The sequence below is a fragment of the Pseudorasbora parva genome, chromosome 19 (genome assembly GCF_024679245.1).
Source record: "Pseudorasbora parva isolate DD20220531a chromosome 19, ASM2467924v1, whole genome shotgun sequence".
NCBI classification, from domain to species: Eukaryota; Metazoa; Chordata; class Actinopteri; order Cypriniformes; family Gobionidae; genus Pseudorasbora; species Pseudorasbora parva.
In genome coordinates this window covers 31,806,600-31,823,863 of record NC_090190.1, presented here as the reverse complement: position 1 = coordinate 31,823,863, position 17,264 = coordinate 31,806,600, and the positions used below count along the sequence as shown (strand labels likewise).

At 41.3% G+C, this 17,264-nt stretch overlaps 2 protein-coding genes and 1 pseudogene across 2 annotated transcripts; all 3 read right to left on the bottom strand.

Moving 5' to 3' along the window:
- Nucleotides 1–3,906, bottom strand: si:dkey-211g8.6 (uncharacterized protein LOC794045 homolog). Its single transcript, XM_067425853.1, has 2 exons — nt 3,786–3,906; nt 1–1,027 (listed from the first exon to the last, which is right to left on the bottom strand). The coding sequence occupies exon 2, from the start codon at nt 985–987 to the stop codon at nt 1–3; it is 987 nt and encodes a 328-aa protein (XP_067281954.1). The 5' UTR covers nt 988–1,027; nt 3,786–3,906.
- Nucleotides 3,907–6,010: 2,104 nt separating this feature from the next.
- LOC137048239 (free fatty acid receptor 2-like) lies at nt 6,011–7,349 on the bottom strand. Its single transcript, XM_067426308.1, has 2 exons — nt 7,195–7,349; nt 6,011–7,082 (listed from the first exon to the last, which is right to left on the bottom strand). Exon 2 carries the CDS (start codon nt 7,039–7,041, stop codon nt 6,103–6,105), a length of 939 nt encoding a protein of 312 aa, XP_067282409.1. The 5' UTR covers nt 7,042–7,082; nt 7,195–7,349; the 3' UTR covers nt 6,011–6,102.
- A 4,251-nt stretch (nt 7,350–11,600) lies between these two features.
- On the bottom strand, nt 11,601–12,544 carry LOC137048361 (free fatty acid receptor 3-like; annotated as a pseudogene).
- Between the last annotated feature and the right edge of the window lie 4,720 nt (nt 12,545–17,264).

The window sequence follows — 17,264 nt, the reverse complement described above, 5'->3', positions numbered from 1 at the left end:
TCACCCCAAGTCAACAGGTGGGTTTGTCTCCTTATAGGCCTCAGTGTTGAAAAGACCAGCAGGACAGAATCTTCTGCATGTTACAATGTGCATTTTCTCTCTTAGACTTTTAACACAAGCTCGTATGGCACTGCGAACGGCAGCCGAGGAAAAGTAAAAGATGATGGGGTCCAAACAGGCGTTTAGGGTGCTGGAGATTAAAGCTAAGTGACGCCAGCCCTCGCTATTTTCGTGGACGAAACCAACCACGTGCGAGATGTTATAGGGACTGAAACAGATGGTGAAAACCAACAGCGTCCCAACCGCGAGCCCAATGGCCCTGAGTCTACGGCGTCTTCCGAGATGGGGCAGATTGGAGAGAATTCGAATGAAGTTGATGTAGCAAAAGCAGCAGATGAGGAGTGGTATACAGAAAAGCATGAGAAAAAGCTCCAGACGAACGGGAAGTAGAACGCTCAGCTGCTCTTTGGAGAACTGATCGTAGCAAAAGATCGCATTGGGATTCTGATGTAGCGTGGTGTTGCTTGTGTTGTCACTTGAGGGTATGAATGGCACAATGTACACGATGCTGAGGTTGAGAGATCCTAGAAGCCAGAGGAAGCAGCTTGCGATCACAGCGTTGCGGGGTCGGCGGCCTAAAGCGTACCGGATCGGAAACGCAACGCCTAGATAGCGTTCTATGCTTATCGCAGTCAGAAATAATGTGCTGGTGTAGATGGTGGAGAAGAAAAGGAAACTGCTAATGGGACACAGGTAATAGGGAAGGCTCCAGTTTAAGCTGTCAACGGCCTCCTTCATCTTGAAAGGCAGGACTGCGAGGAAGATGAGGTCAGACATTGTCAGGTTTAGCAGGAGAATGTCAATAGGGGTGGGCTTGCGGTGAACTTTTCGACAGAAGGTAAAGAATGCTAGGATGTTGGCAGGAAGGCCGATCAAGAAGGTGAGGATGTAGAATAACAAAAGAAGCTGGTAGATCATCTTGGTCATTAGTCTGTACCTCACAGATGGTCAACAGGTGGTAGAAACACTGCAGAGAACAGAACAGCAGAAGTCAATAAGGTACAATGGGGTATGGTGATAACTGATACATTGAAAAATAAATACTTTGCTTTTGTCATTATCAGTGGTTAATAATGATCAAAAACTGGATTTAATAAAGCGATAAAAAACATGTTGAAATGAACTCTATCCTTCTGTAAAAATTAAAGTGTGCTATGGTTCTTTTAAACTACAAATAAGAAGTATACTTTCACTCTACTGTTAATGTACTCCTCACAAATATACTTCAAATTGCACTTAAGTATACTTGACTTTTACTGACAGAAATGTCAAAGTACATTTTGGACTATACAATCTTTTGATCGAGGTGTACTTAAAAGTAATAAAGCATTTTAAGTATACTTGGCTTGTAGTTGTGTTTACTCTTTTGATCGAGTAGCCTATTAAATAAACCTACTTTTACATAGGCTTACTGTCTTATAAACGTATTGCACATGCTCCTGATTCTGAGTATCTGAATTTTTTGTGTAGGCTAGTCCACTGGTGTAGATTTTTCGGCTATCTATGTTTTCACTGTTATATGTTAGAGAGTGGAAAAAAGTATGGGGTAAGAAAAATATCCATATTTAAAACTTTATAAAGTAAAATATCTAGCTTCCGCCAGACCGCCTTCCATATTCAACTTGATTCAACTAGCAGAAAAAGCGTAACTGGCATGACTTATGATGTAGCATAAGCATTTTGAACAGCAAGAGGCGTACTTTCTTCATAAATTGTATATGGAAGGTGGTCAGACAGAAGCCAGATATTTTACTTTTTTAAGTTTTAAATATGAATATTTTTCTTACAAAACCCATCAATTTGCTTTAGAAGCCCTTTATTAACCCCCCTGGAGCCTTGTGGAGTACGTTTATGATGGATGAATGCACCTTTTTTAGCTTCAAACTCATTGTCCACTGCCATTATAAAGCTTAAAAGCATCAGGATATTTTTAAGTGTAAAATAATACAAATATAAAAGGAACTTAAAAACCAGCAACAATAATTATAAAAACATTGGACCAAGTTTCCAAATTAGTTTTATTGTGATCAAAGGTTGATATTTTTTATACTTTTTTCCCCTGAATTGCTAAAAGATATTTCTTGCAATCATCACCCACCTTCTAAAAAACTTAAATTCAGAACCAAATCTTCAAACTACATTCAGAGAACCTCTTAGCCTAGAAATCTAGACGCACCCTAGTGCCAGCAAATCTAATTTGCAGCCAGTGTCGTCTAACAACTCTCCATAGACTTGCGAGCTGGAAAATCAAACTCGGTGGGCGGGTTTAACATAATGAGGGCAGAGTTCCGCGTGCTTCTTGTAAACAAAGAAGCTGGCGAACGGCGGTCTGTCGAATCGGCATTGGACGCGACTCTGGAAGACTTGGAGTTTAGCTTTTATTTGAGAAAAGAACAAAGAACGGCACTGAAGTCATTCTTATGAAGGGAAGGTGTGTTCAGAGTTTTGCCGACCGGATACAGCGAAAGTTTAATCTATCAACTAGCTCCGCTTTACGTTGCTCTGGTTGGTGTAGCGCTATCCTATCACGTGCAGAGGGAGTTTGAAAGACAACCGTTTATCCCGCCCCTCGGATTGAGTTGTCAATGGTGAGTATCCAGACCAAACATCTTGATGTGGGTCTGGCTTGTCAGGTTAAGAACCTCTGACTCTTTTGGCAAAATCAAACCTCAAAATCTTTTTATCTGTGCTAAAAATTAAACAATGCTTTCAAATCATACACACAGCGGGTCAATATTATAAACACAAGATAATTCATTAGAAATATAATCCTAAGCATGCAGCTGCAAAAAAGGTATATTGTACCAATGTAGACAAATTTTCCATTTACTTAAAAAAAGTAAAGTAATCACAACTTGTACCAGTAGTATTGTAACATTTATTTTATACTGCAAGTATAATTGTACTGAATATTGCATAGGCCTATTGAATGTCTGTATATGCAGCACTTAGTGTGAAAATATAAATAAAAAGTATGTAACAGTGCACTCAAAAGAGTTGTGCAACTGCAAAATCAAAGTCAATGAGAGATGTATTCTGCCTCAGGGACATATCTTCATGTTGGGTCAGAGGACTTTTTCCACATCACAGGCTATGAAGTCTCTTGCCAGGCAATGGGAAAAACCCTATGGTGTGCTGGATCCAGTTTTGACAACATTGTCCACACATTTCTCTTTCTCGTCCTCTTCCTTCTTGATCCTCACCTTTTACACATCCTCTTCCTCCTCTCCTTCATTATTTCTAATTCCATCCATTGTTTACATTTGACATCGTGTGCAACATTTTGAGTCAATTTTGGCACTCTAAACTGAACTATTGTATTGTTGGTTTAGTCACATCATTAGAAATAAATGTGAACAATTTTGAATTGTTGTATGTAAATAAAGACAACAGTTGTATTTAGCATTTTAAAACATAAGTTCATCACAGAGCAAAATGTATTTTAGTGAGTGAGCATATGTTCAGAGTTTTGCAAAGAGAGTGCATGTGATTTGCAAAAACAGTCTAACTGCCTGAACTTGTTTAGGATTTTACAGAAATAATGATTTATTTGACTAACTGGTTTAGGCTATTTTGAATTTGGTTCAGAAAATGGGATTTAGTGCAATTCTTTAGTTGCAATCCTTGCAATATTCCCGAAGTGTTTGAAGTCGATGAAATATTCAATTTTCAAAGTTCAATGTTTTTGAAATGTTCAAAAAGTATAATAAACAAAGAATACTCACCTTTACAATGTATTAAAATCCTCAGCATTTTGTGTCTCATCAGTTTAGAACAAAGAGTTTGCGAGCTCTCGTCACTTCTGTCCTGGACATTCTGATTGCATTAGACTATGTGAAGGGTGCAACATCTCAAAAGAGCCGAAATTTAATCAGTTCGGAGCATAATCTGCAACACTGAAGCTCAAACAATGTCTCTTGGCAACCCCCCTGGGAACAGTCAGTGAGAACACAGGAAGTTTTTATAACTGCCCCATATTACGGTATATGAGGCGCCCCAAGAACATATGGAAGATACTGGCAAGATAAGAAGCAAGTGTTTGTTTTGTTTGTGTGTGTGTGTGTGTGTGTGTGTGTGTGTGTGTGTGTGTGTGTGTGTGTGTGTGTGTGTGTGTGTGTGTGTGTGTGTGTGTGTGTGTGTGTGTGTGTGTGTGTGTGTGTGTGTGTCCACATGGATGGCAATATCCGAAATCCTTGTCCTTGTGGGAATATTTGTTGCTCCCCATGACGTTTTTAAAGATTGAAGTTTGTACGGTATAAAAGTCATTACGACCTATGGGATGTCCCCATAAAACATGAAAACTCAACACTGAGACTCGAACCAAATGTCGGGAATAGTGAATGAGAGTATAGGGGTGATTTCAGACAATGCTAAAATATCAGATGACAATTAAAATAGAAGGGTTTTTTTTTGGTATCCTGTTCCTGACTGGAGCTGTCACCGGAAATGTACCTGAGCACATTCAAAGGTGCCCTAGAATGAAAAATTGAATTAACCTTGCCATAGTGAAATAATAAGAGTTCAGTACATTGACATCACATACTGAGTCTCAAACACCATTGCCTCCTACTTCTAATGTAAATCTCGTAAACCAAAAACTCTCTGTTGCTTCTCAACATAAACCCAACCGTGACGCAAGCGTTGGGGATAATTTATATGCACGCGCATGTATAGTATACAAAGAAATGTGGGGGTGGAAAGAACAACTATAAATAAAAGGAAAAAGAATGTGATAATTACAAGATTACGTATCGGGCATACTTCACTAAACCAAAGACTATATAAAATAAGTAAACATGAAACTGGTAATTGCGATAAATGTGGATATCCTGAAACAGTAAAGCATATATTATTAGAACATATAGCTTTCCTGTAGCTCAACCAGTAGAGCATGGCGCTAGCCACACCAAGGTCATGGCTTCGATTCCCAGGGAAAGCAAGAACTGACAATAATGTAAAATGTAAAATGTGTACCTTGAATGCAATGTAAGTCGCTTTGAGTAAAAGCGTCTGCCAAATGCATAAAATGTAAATTTTATGCAGGCAGAGGAGGGTCGTAAGTGATTGGAGCCACCTGGGCTCAGAGTATTTAAACTGCCTCACTAACGTCTGTCTCTCTCTCTCTCTGCTCCAGGTATGATCCTGTCTTGTTTGTTCCTTTGTAGTTTCATTTAATTTTCACTCAGACATGTTCACACCTACACAGATATTCATGCATACAATCTACATTATAACATGTTCACACCTCCTTCCGTTTCCCTTGTTTATAGTTAATAGTTTTGCTTTACAATGAAAGATTCTTGTTTGGCCTATACCTGCTGTTAGTGTCCCCTCATTATTTCTTTGCCACAGGCTAAGAGCCGGCCTGTGACAAAATGTATAGCATACCATAGAGAAAGACTTGAATTAGTTCAGTCATTAAATGATTGGGGTGTAAGTAATTATTCACTAAAGGAAATATTAGGAGAAGGAACAAATTATGAAATACACAAGAAATTATTAAAATTTATTAAGGATACAGAACTGGTAAAAAATAAAATAAAAATAAAAATTTAAAAGTGTATTCAGCCAAGTAGTGCTCCATACTCCAACCCAGTAGGTGGCGAAAATGTGTATCTAATAAATAGCTCATTCAAGAACATTGTGCAAGTTTACTGCAACAATGATGCCGGGAACTTCACATACTTTTGACAATCAATCGTTTAGTTGATCCTGGTAAGCGCTCATTGTCACAGTTGAAAACACAACGGATTTCTTCTTCCACAGGGGAGTTTGGGTTCGTCACCTTTGTTTCGTCTCCAGGTGGACCGTTAAAGAACGTGACACATACGGACATCCTGTGGAATTCAACCAATCAGAAGATGACTTCAAAAATCCTGAAGTGTTTCCAGATGAGTGCCATATGCATCACACATTCAGCCAACAGTCTGTGAGTGTGATGTCTCTTTGGCTAAGATGAATAGTTTATAAAGTTATAAATATGGAGAAAAAAAAATCCAAACCAGTTTAGGTTTCTTTGTATTACAACCACAGTAAACTGCTTTAAATTGGCTGAAAAAACTGGGAAAAGGCCTTTGCACATACTTTGATTGCCCTTCTCATCTCCCTAGAGATACAGAAAAATATAATAGGATCATAACATGCATTTAAAGTGCTCAGCATTAAAGCTGTCATGCGCCACTTTGGATTTTCGTTTTTGATGAAGCCTACTAAATGTGATATATTATAGGGTGCAAAACTACTAGCAAACACAAGGAGGGTCCCCAGAGCCAGTCCAAAGGCCCGGAGTTTAAGTTGTCGCTTGATAAGAGGGCGCTTTAACAAAAGACGAATGAAATTGATGTAACAGAAGCAGCAGGTAAACAGGAGTAGAAAGAAAAACGCTACTGCCAAACTCAACCGCGCTGGGAGCAGTTCTTGGAGCTGTTTGGCTGTAAAAGTACTATAACATGTCTGAGGTTCTGTCACCAGAGGGTGCTGATCAGTGGAGTTGTCTGCATCAGCAGAATCAATGTGTCCTGCTTTGTAAACAAATATAGAAACTACAGCAATAATCAACCAGATGAAAATGCATATAGGAACTGTATAAATGATTCTCTTCGGACTTTTATACATCACTGGAAATGCTATACACACATAGCGCTCAGCACTTATTGCTGTCAAGAACAGGCTGCTGGAATAGACAGGAAGTAAGAAGACAAACAGATGAAAGTCACACAGGAAACGGGACATGTTCCAAACCATGTCATCCGCTGCTTCTTTCATCTTGATGGGCAGGAAGGCGAGGAAGATGAGGTCAGAAATAACGAGGTTCAGCATGAATATGTCAATGGGGATGGGTTTACTGTGAATCTTGTGAATGCACGAGCAGAACGCTAGAACACTATTAGGAAACCCAATCAGGAATGTGATGATATAAATAGCAAGATACACTGTCGTAGGTGAATCTTCCGACATGTTGTCAGCTTGTGGTGATGTCATTTAGGGGGGAAAAGCCCTGTAGGTTCTTCAGAAGACACCACCTGTAATTCATACACTCATTTTAGATGTATTATCATAGGTTTTTTTCAATATTATTAAAACTATTTAAAGATATTCAAATTATCAGCTGTTGTGGTTTAATTTGGGACTTACCAAGAGCTATTTCTCTGTTGTCAGTCTTTATGAATACAATGGGCTCCTTTGATATGCAGTTGCATGACACTATTGACCTAGAAAGCATGGATCTGATTTGCATTCATCATATTATGAAAACATGTTTAGAATTGAGCACGGTTTCTTTTTCTTTCTTTTTCCCACTGCGCATCCATATCCCCAGTGCTACTCAGCGGCCTTGCTAACGCTATGAAAAAATACACAGCATTAGACTGGTCTGTTACATCTATGATCATTAAAAAATGCAATTACATAAAGTCTGGAGGTTGAGATAAAGCTATTGTTGTTATTATTATTCACACTCATGTTGTTGGAAACATGTAATCTTTTTTACTTGATGAATATAAATATAAAAATATATAAATTCATTTAGATAAATGAAAATGTTTAATGGATCTTTATACAGTCAGGTTTAGGTATAACGTTTTCAATTTCTGGTACAAGTTGGGAGTGAATGAAACCACAAATGAAGATATTTTTCATGATATCCGAGAGCTTAAACTAAAAAGGAATCTGAACGATGCTATACTTATTGTTTGTGTTTGAAAATGACCAAAGGTATTGCAGGTTTGGAACGACATGAGGGTGAGTAATTAATGACAGAATTTACATTTTTCGGGTAAACTAACTCTTTAAACAATAAAATATATTACTCTGATGCATATAAAAATGACAACAAATGTTAAAAGTTGATGTAAAAAGCAAAATGCGAGAAAATCAACCATCAGCAAGGTAACGTTATTTCACTTACTATTATGTTTCAATTAAAAAATAAAATGTTACTGTTATCACTGCTCTGTTTTTATAGTCTTTCAACCCAATAAATAGCTAAGTAAAACAGGTGTATACAAAAACATCTGAATAGATTTAAAGACACTCACCAAGACTCTTCTGGTTATGGCTTAAGCTCTTTCTCATTTAAAGTATACAATTTTTTTAACATGCATGTTTATGTCACGCATTTTTCCTGGGAAGTATGCAAACCACAAACTGTCACATGGGTTTTTGTCCACAGGTAGTGTGTAATGTAAAAAGAGGACCATTGTTTTGTTTTGTCTTTGTTTGCTTTTTTTGTGGAAATAATCTGTAATTTATATTTAATTTATTAAGCAATTGAATTTATATTTACAGTCCCCATGTTAAACATATTACACATTTACAATTATAATTATAGTAGAAATAACAACAATTACAGAATAAGTGTTTCATCTATTCACTATTATTGTTATTTAGAATTTTTTATAGATCTTGCATGTTCAAAAGATTGTCTAAAACATCTAAAACAATGCAAAATTTTGGCTGTCCTGTCAGTAAAATATTTAATAGACATCTAACTATTGCCAAACTAGTCATCTAGAACATGAATGTCACAGAAATTAAGCACCTTGTAATCACTGTTGACTTTGCTTACATGATGGAATATACATCTCGCAAGTTATTTTGGTAAAAACGACATGTAACCAAAAGCAAGGTTATTTTGGCTAGAAGTGGGTTACTCAGACTATTTGGGGTATTATTAATATATTGCTTGCTGGATATTATTTTACAACATTTACTGTAGTTTATTTATTTTTTTGCACAAAAAAAAAATTCATGGACTGACCTGGAAGAGAATAAATGGTTAAAAAAAGTAAATTAATACATTTTCTGGCATAAAAAAGTACTCTCATCACTTCATAACATTAAGGATGAATGATGGACAGTTTTAACAATGTCTTTCTGGGCCTTGAAAGTGGTATTGGTGTTTCTGTATGGTCAGAGAGCTCTCAGATATCATTAAAAAAATCTTCTTTTTTGTGTTCCAAAAATTACCAAAGGTATTGCAGGTTTGGAACGAGATGAGGGTGAGTAAATGACAGAATTTACATTTTTGGATGAACTAATACTTTAAACAGTAAAATATATTATTCTGATGAATATAAAAATGACAACTAATGGTGAAAGTTGATGCGAAAGCAAAATGTGAGAAATCAGCAAGGTAACATTATTTCACTTATTATCATGTTTTAGTTTTAAATTCATTTTACTTTTATCACTGCTCTTTTTTTATAGTCTTTCACTGGAAAAAAAAGGAAAACACACATTGTCCAATTTACGTAATCTTATTATTTGCAATCTACGCAACAAAATTGTGTTTCTCTTCTAAACATGATTTCTTTGCTTTAAATTAATGTAATTCTCTTAAATGTGCAATCTACTAGATTACATTATTTGGGGTTAATGTGAACCAATCAAGTACTCGAACATGATTTTTGCTGAAACTGTAGTTCCCAGCATGCTTTGCGTGGGACTTGACAAAAAGAGTAAAAAGTTTGAACTTAAGTGTTATTTTATGTGTTTTTGGGGCAAAATTAGATAAGGGGAGACTTTATATTGTTTAATGTTTATACTGTGGACTTAGACAGCGCATGTCATTAAAGAGAATTTCAAACATAGCACTTGACATGTTCATTATGTGCTATTGCTGGCTAACAGAATAAATGAGTTAGCTTATGCAGTCTTATAAATCAGTCAAGTGACCACTAAAATGGTTGGTGACTCACTCATTATATTGAACGGGAATTCCATGGACTCTTACAACACTGAAGAATAAGTGAATTCATACAACTGAATGAAGTGTGCAGACTTAGAGAAGGGGTCTACCACCACCAGAATAACATTATTACCATCAGATGCTGGTAAACCTGTGATAAAATCCATGGAGATGGGAGACCAGAGGCATTGTGGGATAGGCAAGGAATGTAGAAGGCCTGCATGGCACTGATTAGAGGATTTTTGTTTAAGCGCAGACTGGGCAGGCTTATGCAAGAGATCAGACAGCTCGTCATCTCTGGCCACCAGAAGCGTCTCTGAATAAAATCTAATGTCCTCTCAGTTCCTGAATGTCCAGCAAGGGCAGAAGCACGCCCCCACTGGAGGAACTCGGATCTTGCTTCTTTGGTCACAAATAAGCATCCTGCTGAGACTTCATCAGAAACATGTACGCCACATAGAGCCTCACACAGTGTATCCTCGATGGACCAGCTAAACGGTGCAATAATGCAGTCTCTGGGGATAATGAATTCTGGGGAATGGTCCTTCTGGGAACTGTTAAGGCATCAGCCGTACCATTTTTGGATCCAGGTCTGTGAGAGATCACGAAATGAAAACAATACCTTTTTTTTTTTTTATAAAGAGCTCACATGGCCTGTTAAGGTGCTTTGCCTGCTGTATGTAGGACAGGTTTTAGTGGTCGGTCCACACACAAGTATGCAGAGTCCCCTCCGGTCAGTGGCACCACTCCTCCAGTGCAAGTTTCACAGCAAGGAGCTCTTGGTTACCCACATCGTAGTTTCTCTCTGCTGGCGTTTGGAAAAGAACATGAGTTGATCTTGTCATCTGTCATAGACCTTTGGGAGAGCACTGCTCCAACTCCCTCTTCTGATGCATCCACCACCGTGATAAATAGCAATTTGGTGTCTGGGAGTTCCAGGTTAGGGGCAGATGAGAACAGTCTCTTTAACCTGTCAAACACTTGCTGAGCCTCAGCAGTCCAGTGTGATTGGGTGAGCCCTTAGCAATCTGGTTCACAGCATCTGTCAATCTATGGAGCTGTTAGATTGTGTTCCAAGCCAAACTGTGTTTGCTAATGGCTCCGTGAATCTGTTCAGAATCTGCCAGGTCCATATCTTATTCGGCTCAGTCTTGCTGTCATGTCCAGATTCAAACCCAGACTATGTTGCATAAAACCCAAGGTTCTAACCACTGCTCTATTTGGGGGAGCGTGGCCCCAGTTAATCACAAGAGGCAGGTTTAGAATGGAAAAAACAGAAAGTCTTTACTTAGTTTTCTTAAGCAAACACAAAGGATTCACCATCCAAGTTAGGTAAAGCAAGATACAAATCCACACTGGATGATGCAGGCAAATAAGTAAAAAAAACAAAGATTACCAGAGAAGCTGGTCAAAAAGGTCTGCGCAAAATCTTTTGGGGTAGCCCAATCGGGTAAACACAAAAACACTAGGCAAGAGAACTTCAAGGCTGAGCAAAGGTAAAAGGAAATGCAAGTTTTTTCAAAATACATCTTTTACACTAACAAGCTAGGAACAGGTGATTTCATTGAACCAATAATGAACAGTGAATTAGGAAGACATGGAAGGTCTTGTGCTCTCAGTTTCCCTCTGCTGGACAGACCATGGTGTGACAGAAAGAAGAAATTCATACACCTAGGATGGCTTGAGGGTGAGTAAATATTTGGGTGAACTAACCCTATTATTTCAGTAAACATGTTCTGGTAGTAGGATTCTTTTTTGCATAGGTCATCATTAGATTATAAAATCATGTACAGCTCTTTAATGTGAAGCTTAGGTTCTTTAGTTCTTTGTATATTTGTTTTGTACAATTTAATTAGGAGTTTACAACAACAATACATTGCTTTAAATTGGCTGAAAAAACTGGGAAAAGGCCTTCGCACATACTTTGATTGCCCTTCTCATCTCCCTAGAGATACAGAAAAATATAATAGGATCATAACATGCATTTAAAGTGCTCAGCATTAAAGCTGTCATGCGCCACTTTGGATTTTCTTTTTTGATGAAACCTACTAAATGTGATATATTATAGGGTGCAAAACTACTAGCAAACACAAGGAGGGTCCCCAGAGCCAGTCCAATAGCCCGGAGTTTACGTTGTCGCTTGATGAGAGGACACTTTAACAAAAGACGAATGAAATTGATGTAACAAAAGCAGCATATAAGCAGGGGTAGTAAAAAAAACACTACTGCTAAACTCAAGCGCATTGGGAGTAGTTCTTGGAGCTGTTTGGCTGTAAAATTACTATAACATGTCTGAGGTTCTGTCACCAGAGGGTGCTGATCAGTGGAGTTGTCTGCTTCAGCAGAATCAATGCGTGCTGACTTGTAAGCAAAAATGGAAGTTACTGCAACAATCAACCAGATGACAGCGCATATAGGAAATGTATAAATGATTCTCTTCTGACTTCTATACTTAACTGGAAATGCTATACACACATAGCGCTCTACACTTACTGCTGTCAAGAACAGGCTGCTGGAATAGACAGGAAGTAAGAAGACAAACAGGTGGAAGTGGCACAGAACATAGGGCATGTTCCAAACCATGTCATCCGCTGCTTCTTTCATCTTGATGGGCAGGAAGGCGAGGAAGATGAGGTCAGAAATAACGAGGTTCAGCATGAATATGTCAATGGGGATGGGTTTACTGTGAATCTTGTGAATGCAGGAGCAGAACGCTAGAACACTATTAGGAAACCCAATCAGGAATGTGATGATATAAATAGCAAGATACACTGTCGTAGGTGAATCTTCCGACATTGTTGTCAGCTTGAGGTGATGTTTTTTAGAAAGAAAAAAAAAACTGAAGGTTCTTCAGAAGCCACCACCTGCAATATATACAGTTAATATTATATTAAATATTATTTAAGCTATTAAATATACTACAAAAGTATGAGCTGTTGTGGTTTAATTTGTGACTTACCAAGAGCCATTTCACTGTTGTCAGTCTTGATGAAATCAATGGGCTCCTTTGATTTGCAGTTGCATGACACACCTGGACAGCATGAATACGACAAACGCTATATGATTTGCATTCATCATTAAAACATGTAAAACATGTTTAGAAGTGAGCTACTGTTTCCTTTCGAGAGAGGTTCCTCGTATTGCGTATGGGAAAAACTCCTTTTCTCGAGAATGTGAAGCAAAACTTTATTAATAAAGGTATCTATGTAAAGCGCAGTGCAGCTGAACGGCCATAGCCCGGCGTGAGGAGCGCTCTGATTGGCCGGCCCGCGGCAACTGCAGGAACCTATGGTGAGGCGGCTGAGAGGAGCGAACCAATGGGGGCGTTCCAGAGAGACCGCCGAAAAAGGAGGCTTATATTAGCATACAGGAGGCTATATAAGACCTTATTCACCCGAGGTGTCAGATTTTATCTCCTTCAGCGACACTGTAGCTGACCTCCAGAATCAAGCAAACCGCCGTCGAAAAGCAACCAGCGGAACATTCCTGCAGCCCTGAGGATACCGGATTCCCTCCGGGTCTCCGCCTTTTAGCCACCTGCGTTCCAGCTGCGCCATCCGGTGTTAAATATCCTTTATTCGGTGTGTCTATGTTGAGTGTTATATGTGTGTGTGTGTTGCCGTGTGTGTGTTACAAGCTTGTTCAATGCGAGGACTCTCTCGTTCCGCCGCGCCATATAAGCACCGCGGAAAGACGGAGCTCTTCTCTCTCCCTCTTCTCTCGTTCCGTCACGCTGAATAGTGCTGCGGAGAGAGAGAATGTTAGAGGACATGAGCAAACTCAAGCCGAAGCTCTCTTCACTCTGTCGCCGCCGTGGCTCTTCCTCACTCTTCCTCTTCTCTCGTTCCGTCACGCTACCGCCGCGCTACCGCCGCGGACAGAGATTACTAGAGTGAATAGGCAAACTCGAGCCGAAGCTCTCGTCACTATGCTGCCGTGCTGAGGAGGCGCCGTGGACAGACAGAGTTTTTCCTCACTCTCCCTCTTCTCTCGTTCCGTCGCGCTACCGCCGTGGACAGAGAATACTAGAGTGAATAGGCGAACTCGAGCCAAAGCTCTCGTCACTATACCACCATGCTAAGGAGGCGCTGCGGACAGACGGAGCTTTTCCTCACTCTTCCTCTTCTCTCGTTCAGTGGCGCTATCACCGCGGACAGAGAATACTAGAGTAAATAAACGAACTCGAGTCAAAGCTCTCGCCGTGCTGAAGAAGCGTCGCGGACAGACAGAGTTTTTGCTCACTTTTACTCTTCTCTCGTTCCGTCGCGCTACCGCCGCGGAGAGAGAATACTAGAGTGAATAGGCGAACTCGAGCCGAAGCTCTCGTCACTATACCGCCGTGCTGAGGAGGCTCCGCGGACAGACGGAGCTTTTCCTCACTCTTCCTCTTCTCTCGTTCAGTCGCGCTACCGCCGCGGACAGAGAATACTAGAGTGTATTAACAACCTCGAACCGAAGCTCTCATCACATTTTGCCGCCGCCGTGCTGAAGCGCCGCGGACAGACGCAGCTGTCCTCACTCTTCCTCTTCTCTCGTTCCGTCGCGCTAAGAACCGCTGCGGACAGAGAATACTAGAGTAAGTTAGACTTGCGCTGGGCTGTTGGGTATGTCAAGAACGTTCTCGCTGCAGCGCGCGCTTACTGCCAAGGAAGTTGTAATGGCTGCCTTGTCATGATAGCGCGCGCTGTGCTGACTAGAGCGCGACTTACTTCATAGCACGCTCTCACTGTCAGAGCATAAGGGCGTCGGAATATGGCTGCCAAGCTAAGCCTTTTTTCACTCTATCACTTCCAGTCCCCTTTATTCAGGCGGCTGGAAAGGTTTTTACACTGTAGACAAAGTGTCCACTACACAGTGTGCACCCCTACATAAGCGCTGTTAATTCAGCCCCACAAAATCACAAATAAATCCCGCCGCGGCCGGATTACACCATGTAAAGTCAAACACGCTTGTCTGCACACGTGCTTTCAGTCTAGACTAGAGCATAACGGCATTGTGGAATGGCTCCCATACCACCCGCACTTCCTTACATTCTCCCAGTTCCCTTAGTTAAGTGACTGGAGATTAAATATTGCAGTCAACTAGCCTGTGTTAAACACGCTCATCTGCACACTAATGCTGTGTGCGTTTACCCCTGTGGACTCGCTCACTGGTTTGCACCGTGGGTATTCTACGTATGTTGCGCCCACTAAAAGAGCTTTTCTATGTAGGAAATGTGCCCACTTTACAGTTTGCACACTCTCGCCCACTCTCGCACACACAATATAAATGTGAGGCGCGCGTCCACTGCAAAGCCTGCACCGCCAAAACCTAACACTATCCCCACAGTGTTACAAGCAGTGTTACAGCACAAGCAACCGGGTTAACAGGCCCCTATTACTAAGCGGCCCGCCCCTGAATCTAATTCAACCCCTGGCTTCATGAGCCCAGGCCTGGCAGGCCATTCCTGGTATATAATATTGGGTGTTGAACATATAAAACGAGGTTCTCGCTACAGTTTTGCTCGCAGACCCCCGCAATTCAAGCCGTGGTCGAGCCCTCAGTGAGAAGCAGTGTCAGTCACGTGCTTCTCGCTGAGGCATTGAGACTGTTAAAGGAGAGAGCGGTGGAAACAGTGCACCCGACGCTAGCGAGTCAGGTTTTTACTGTCGCTAATTCCTCGTCCCGAAAATGGATGGCAGTCTCAGGCCCAATATTCCAGACATTTGAACAAAGCACTTATGACACGCTCGTTTCAAGATGCTGACAGTGAAACAAATCCTCGCGCACATTCGCCCCGGGGATTGGGTTTTCACAATAGAAAAAAGCATACTTTCACGTTCAGTTAGCCCCCCCACTACAGGCCATTCTTGAGATTCGCCTTCGAGGGGCAGGCTTATCAGTACAGTCACTGTCATAGACTCAAGACTCAACAAGCGGCTTACCTCATTAGAACCCCCACGTCTTAGTAACGTACATAAAATCACCAGGGCAGCCGAGATCAGACTCTCTTCACTGCATGGCTAAGCATCTCCTTTTATGAGCAGAGCACAATCTGAGCTCCCTAAGGGTGGCTCACGTGCCAGGTATTCTGAATCAGGGTCCGGACATGTTATCCAGAGGACCCATTCCCCCAGGGGAATGGTCCCTTCACCCGCAAACGATTCAGCTCGCACAGCACACGCTGCCCAATATTTTTTCTGCAAACGCAGGGACGCCCTGGCCCATGTTTGGCGCAGACTCCCTCTATATGCTCCCTCCGATCGCGATGCTGCTACAAACCATCGAAAAAAAAGAAAAAAAGAAGATCAGGGAGACAGTATCCACAGTGCTTTTAATAGCCCCACTTTGGAAGAACCGCACATGGTTCTCCGAACTGATTCAGCTGTCAGACACAGCCCCATGGCCCATTCCGCTGAGGAAATACCTCCTTACGCCAGCGAAAGGGAAGATCTGGCATCCCAGTCCCGAGCTGTGGGCCCTCCATGTATGGCCCATCAACGGGTATCCGGGAACCTCTCTGGCAAGTTATGAACACTATTTCGGAAGCTAGAGCCCCCGCTATCTGGCAGCTCTGTTTTGAAGTGGTCAGTGGTTTTCTAATCAGTGTGCTGTGCGAAACATCGACGCACACTCATGTGAACTGGCGGAACTGCTCACTTTCTCCAAGAGCTAATGGACGCGGGTCGTTCCCCCTTCACGCTCAAAGTAAATTTCTCTGCCATAGCAGCTAACCACGCTCCGATCGCGGCACATTCACTAGGGAAAAGTGATCTTGTTGATGCAGGTCTTTACACTGCTTCCTTTACCCGCGTCTCAGAGACAATAAGACGCAAACCTATTCTGCCCAGTCAGAGCATTGAGATTGTATCTAGAGCGCTCCGCCCCCTTCAGGCAGTCGGATCAGCTCTTCATTGCTTCGGTGGCCGCACTAAAGTTTGTGCTGTCATGAAACAGACTCTCACACTGAATTGTGGATGCAATCCCACTAGCGCATAGGTCTAGAACCTAACCTGTCCTACAGGCATTAAAGCCCACTCCATTAGAGGCATGGCCTCGTCTTGGGCTTGGTCATGTGGCACTTCCATGGAAGATATTTGTGCGGCGGCAGGCTGGGCCACTCCGCCCACTTTTATCAGATTCTACAATTTGGAGGTCCCAGCTTTACAAGCAGTGCTTTTCTCCGTCTAGGGTTCTATCTGCAGCCCTGGCAACACGATTGCTTATTGCGTTCCGCTTATACTCAATCGTTCATAGCACCTTTACACTCTACCATAGATCCGACTATGTCCAGTCAGGTGTTCAAACGAACCGACTCTTCCGGTTATTTCACTCTCCTTATGAAGCCCGCCTGTGTCGGTCTCTCTAAAGGTTTTTTGACTTTCCCTAATTCAGTTGGGGATTTTGGGTCAGTCAGCACACACGGCGTTTTACATTGTTTTCCTATACGCAATACGAGGAACCTCTCTCGAAAGGGAACGTACTTGGTTACTTTTGTAACCTCGGTTCCCTGAGAGAGAGGGAACGAGTATTGCGT

Coding starts and splice junctions, on each gene's coding strand:
- LOC137048239 (XM_067426308.1), bottom strand. CDS start 7,041: ATGACATCACCACAAGCTGACAACATGTCGGAAGATTCACCTACGACA.
- si:dkey-211g8.6 (XM_067425853.1), bottom strand. CDS start 987: ATGACCAAGATGATCTACCAGCTTCTTTTGTTATTCTACATCCTCACC.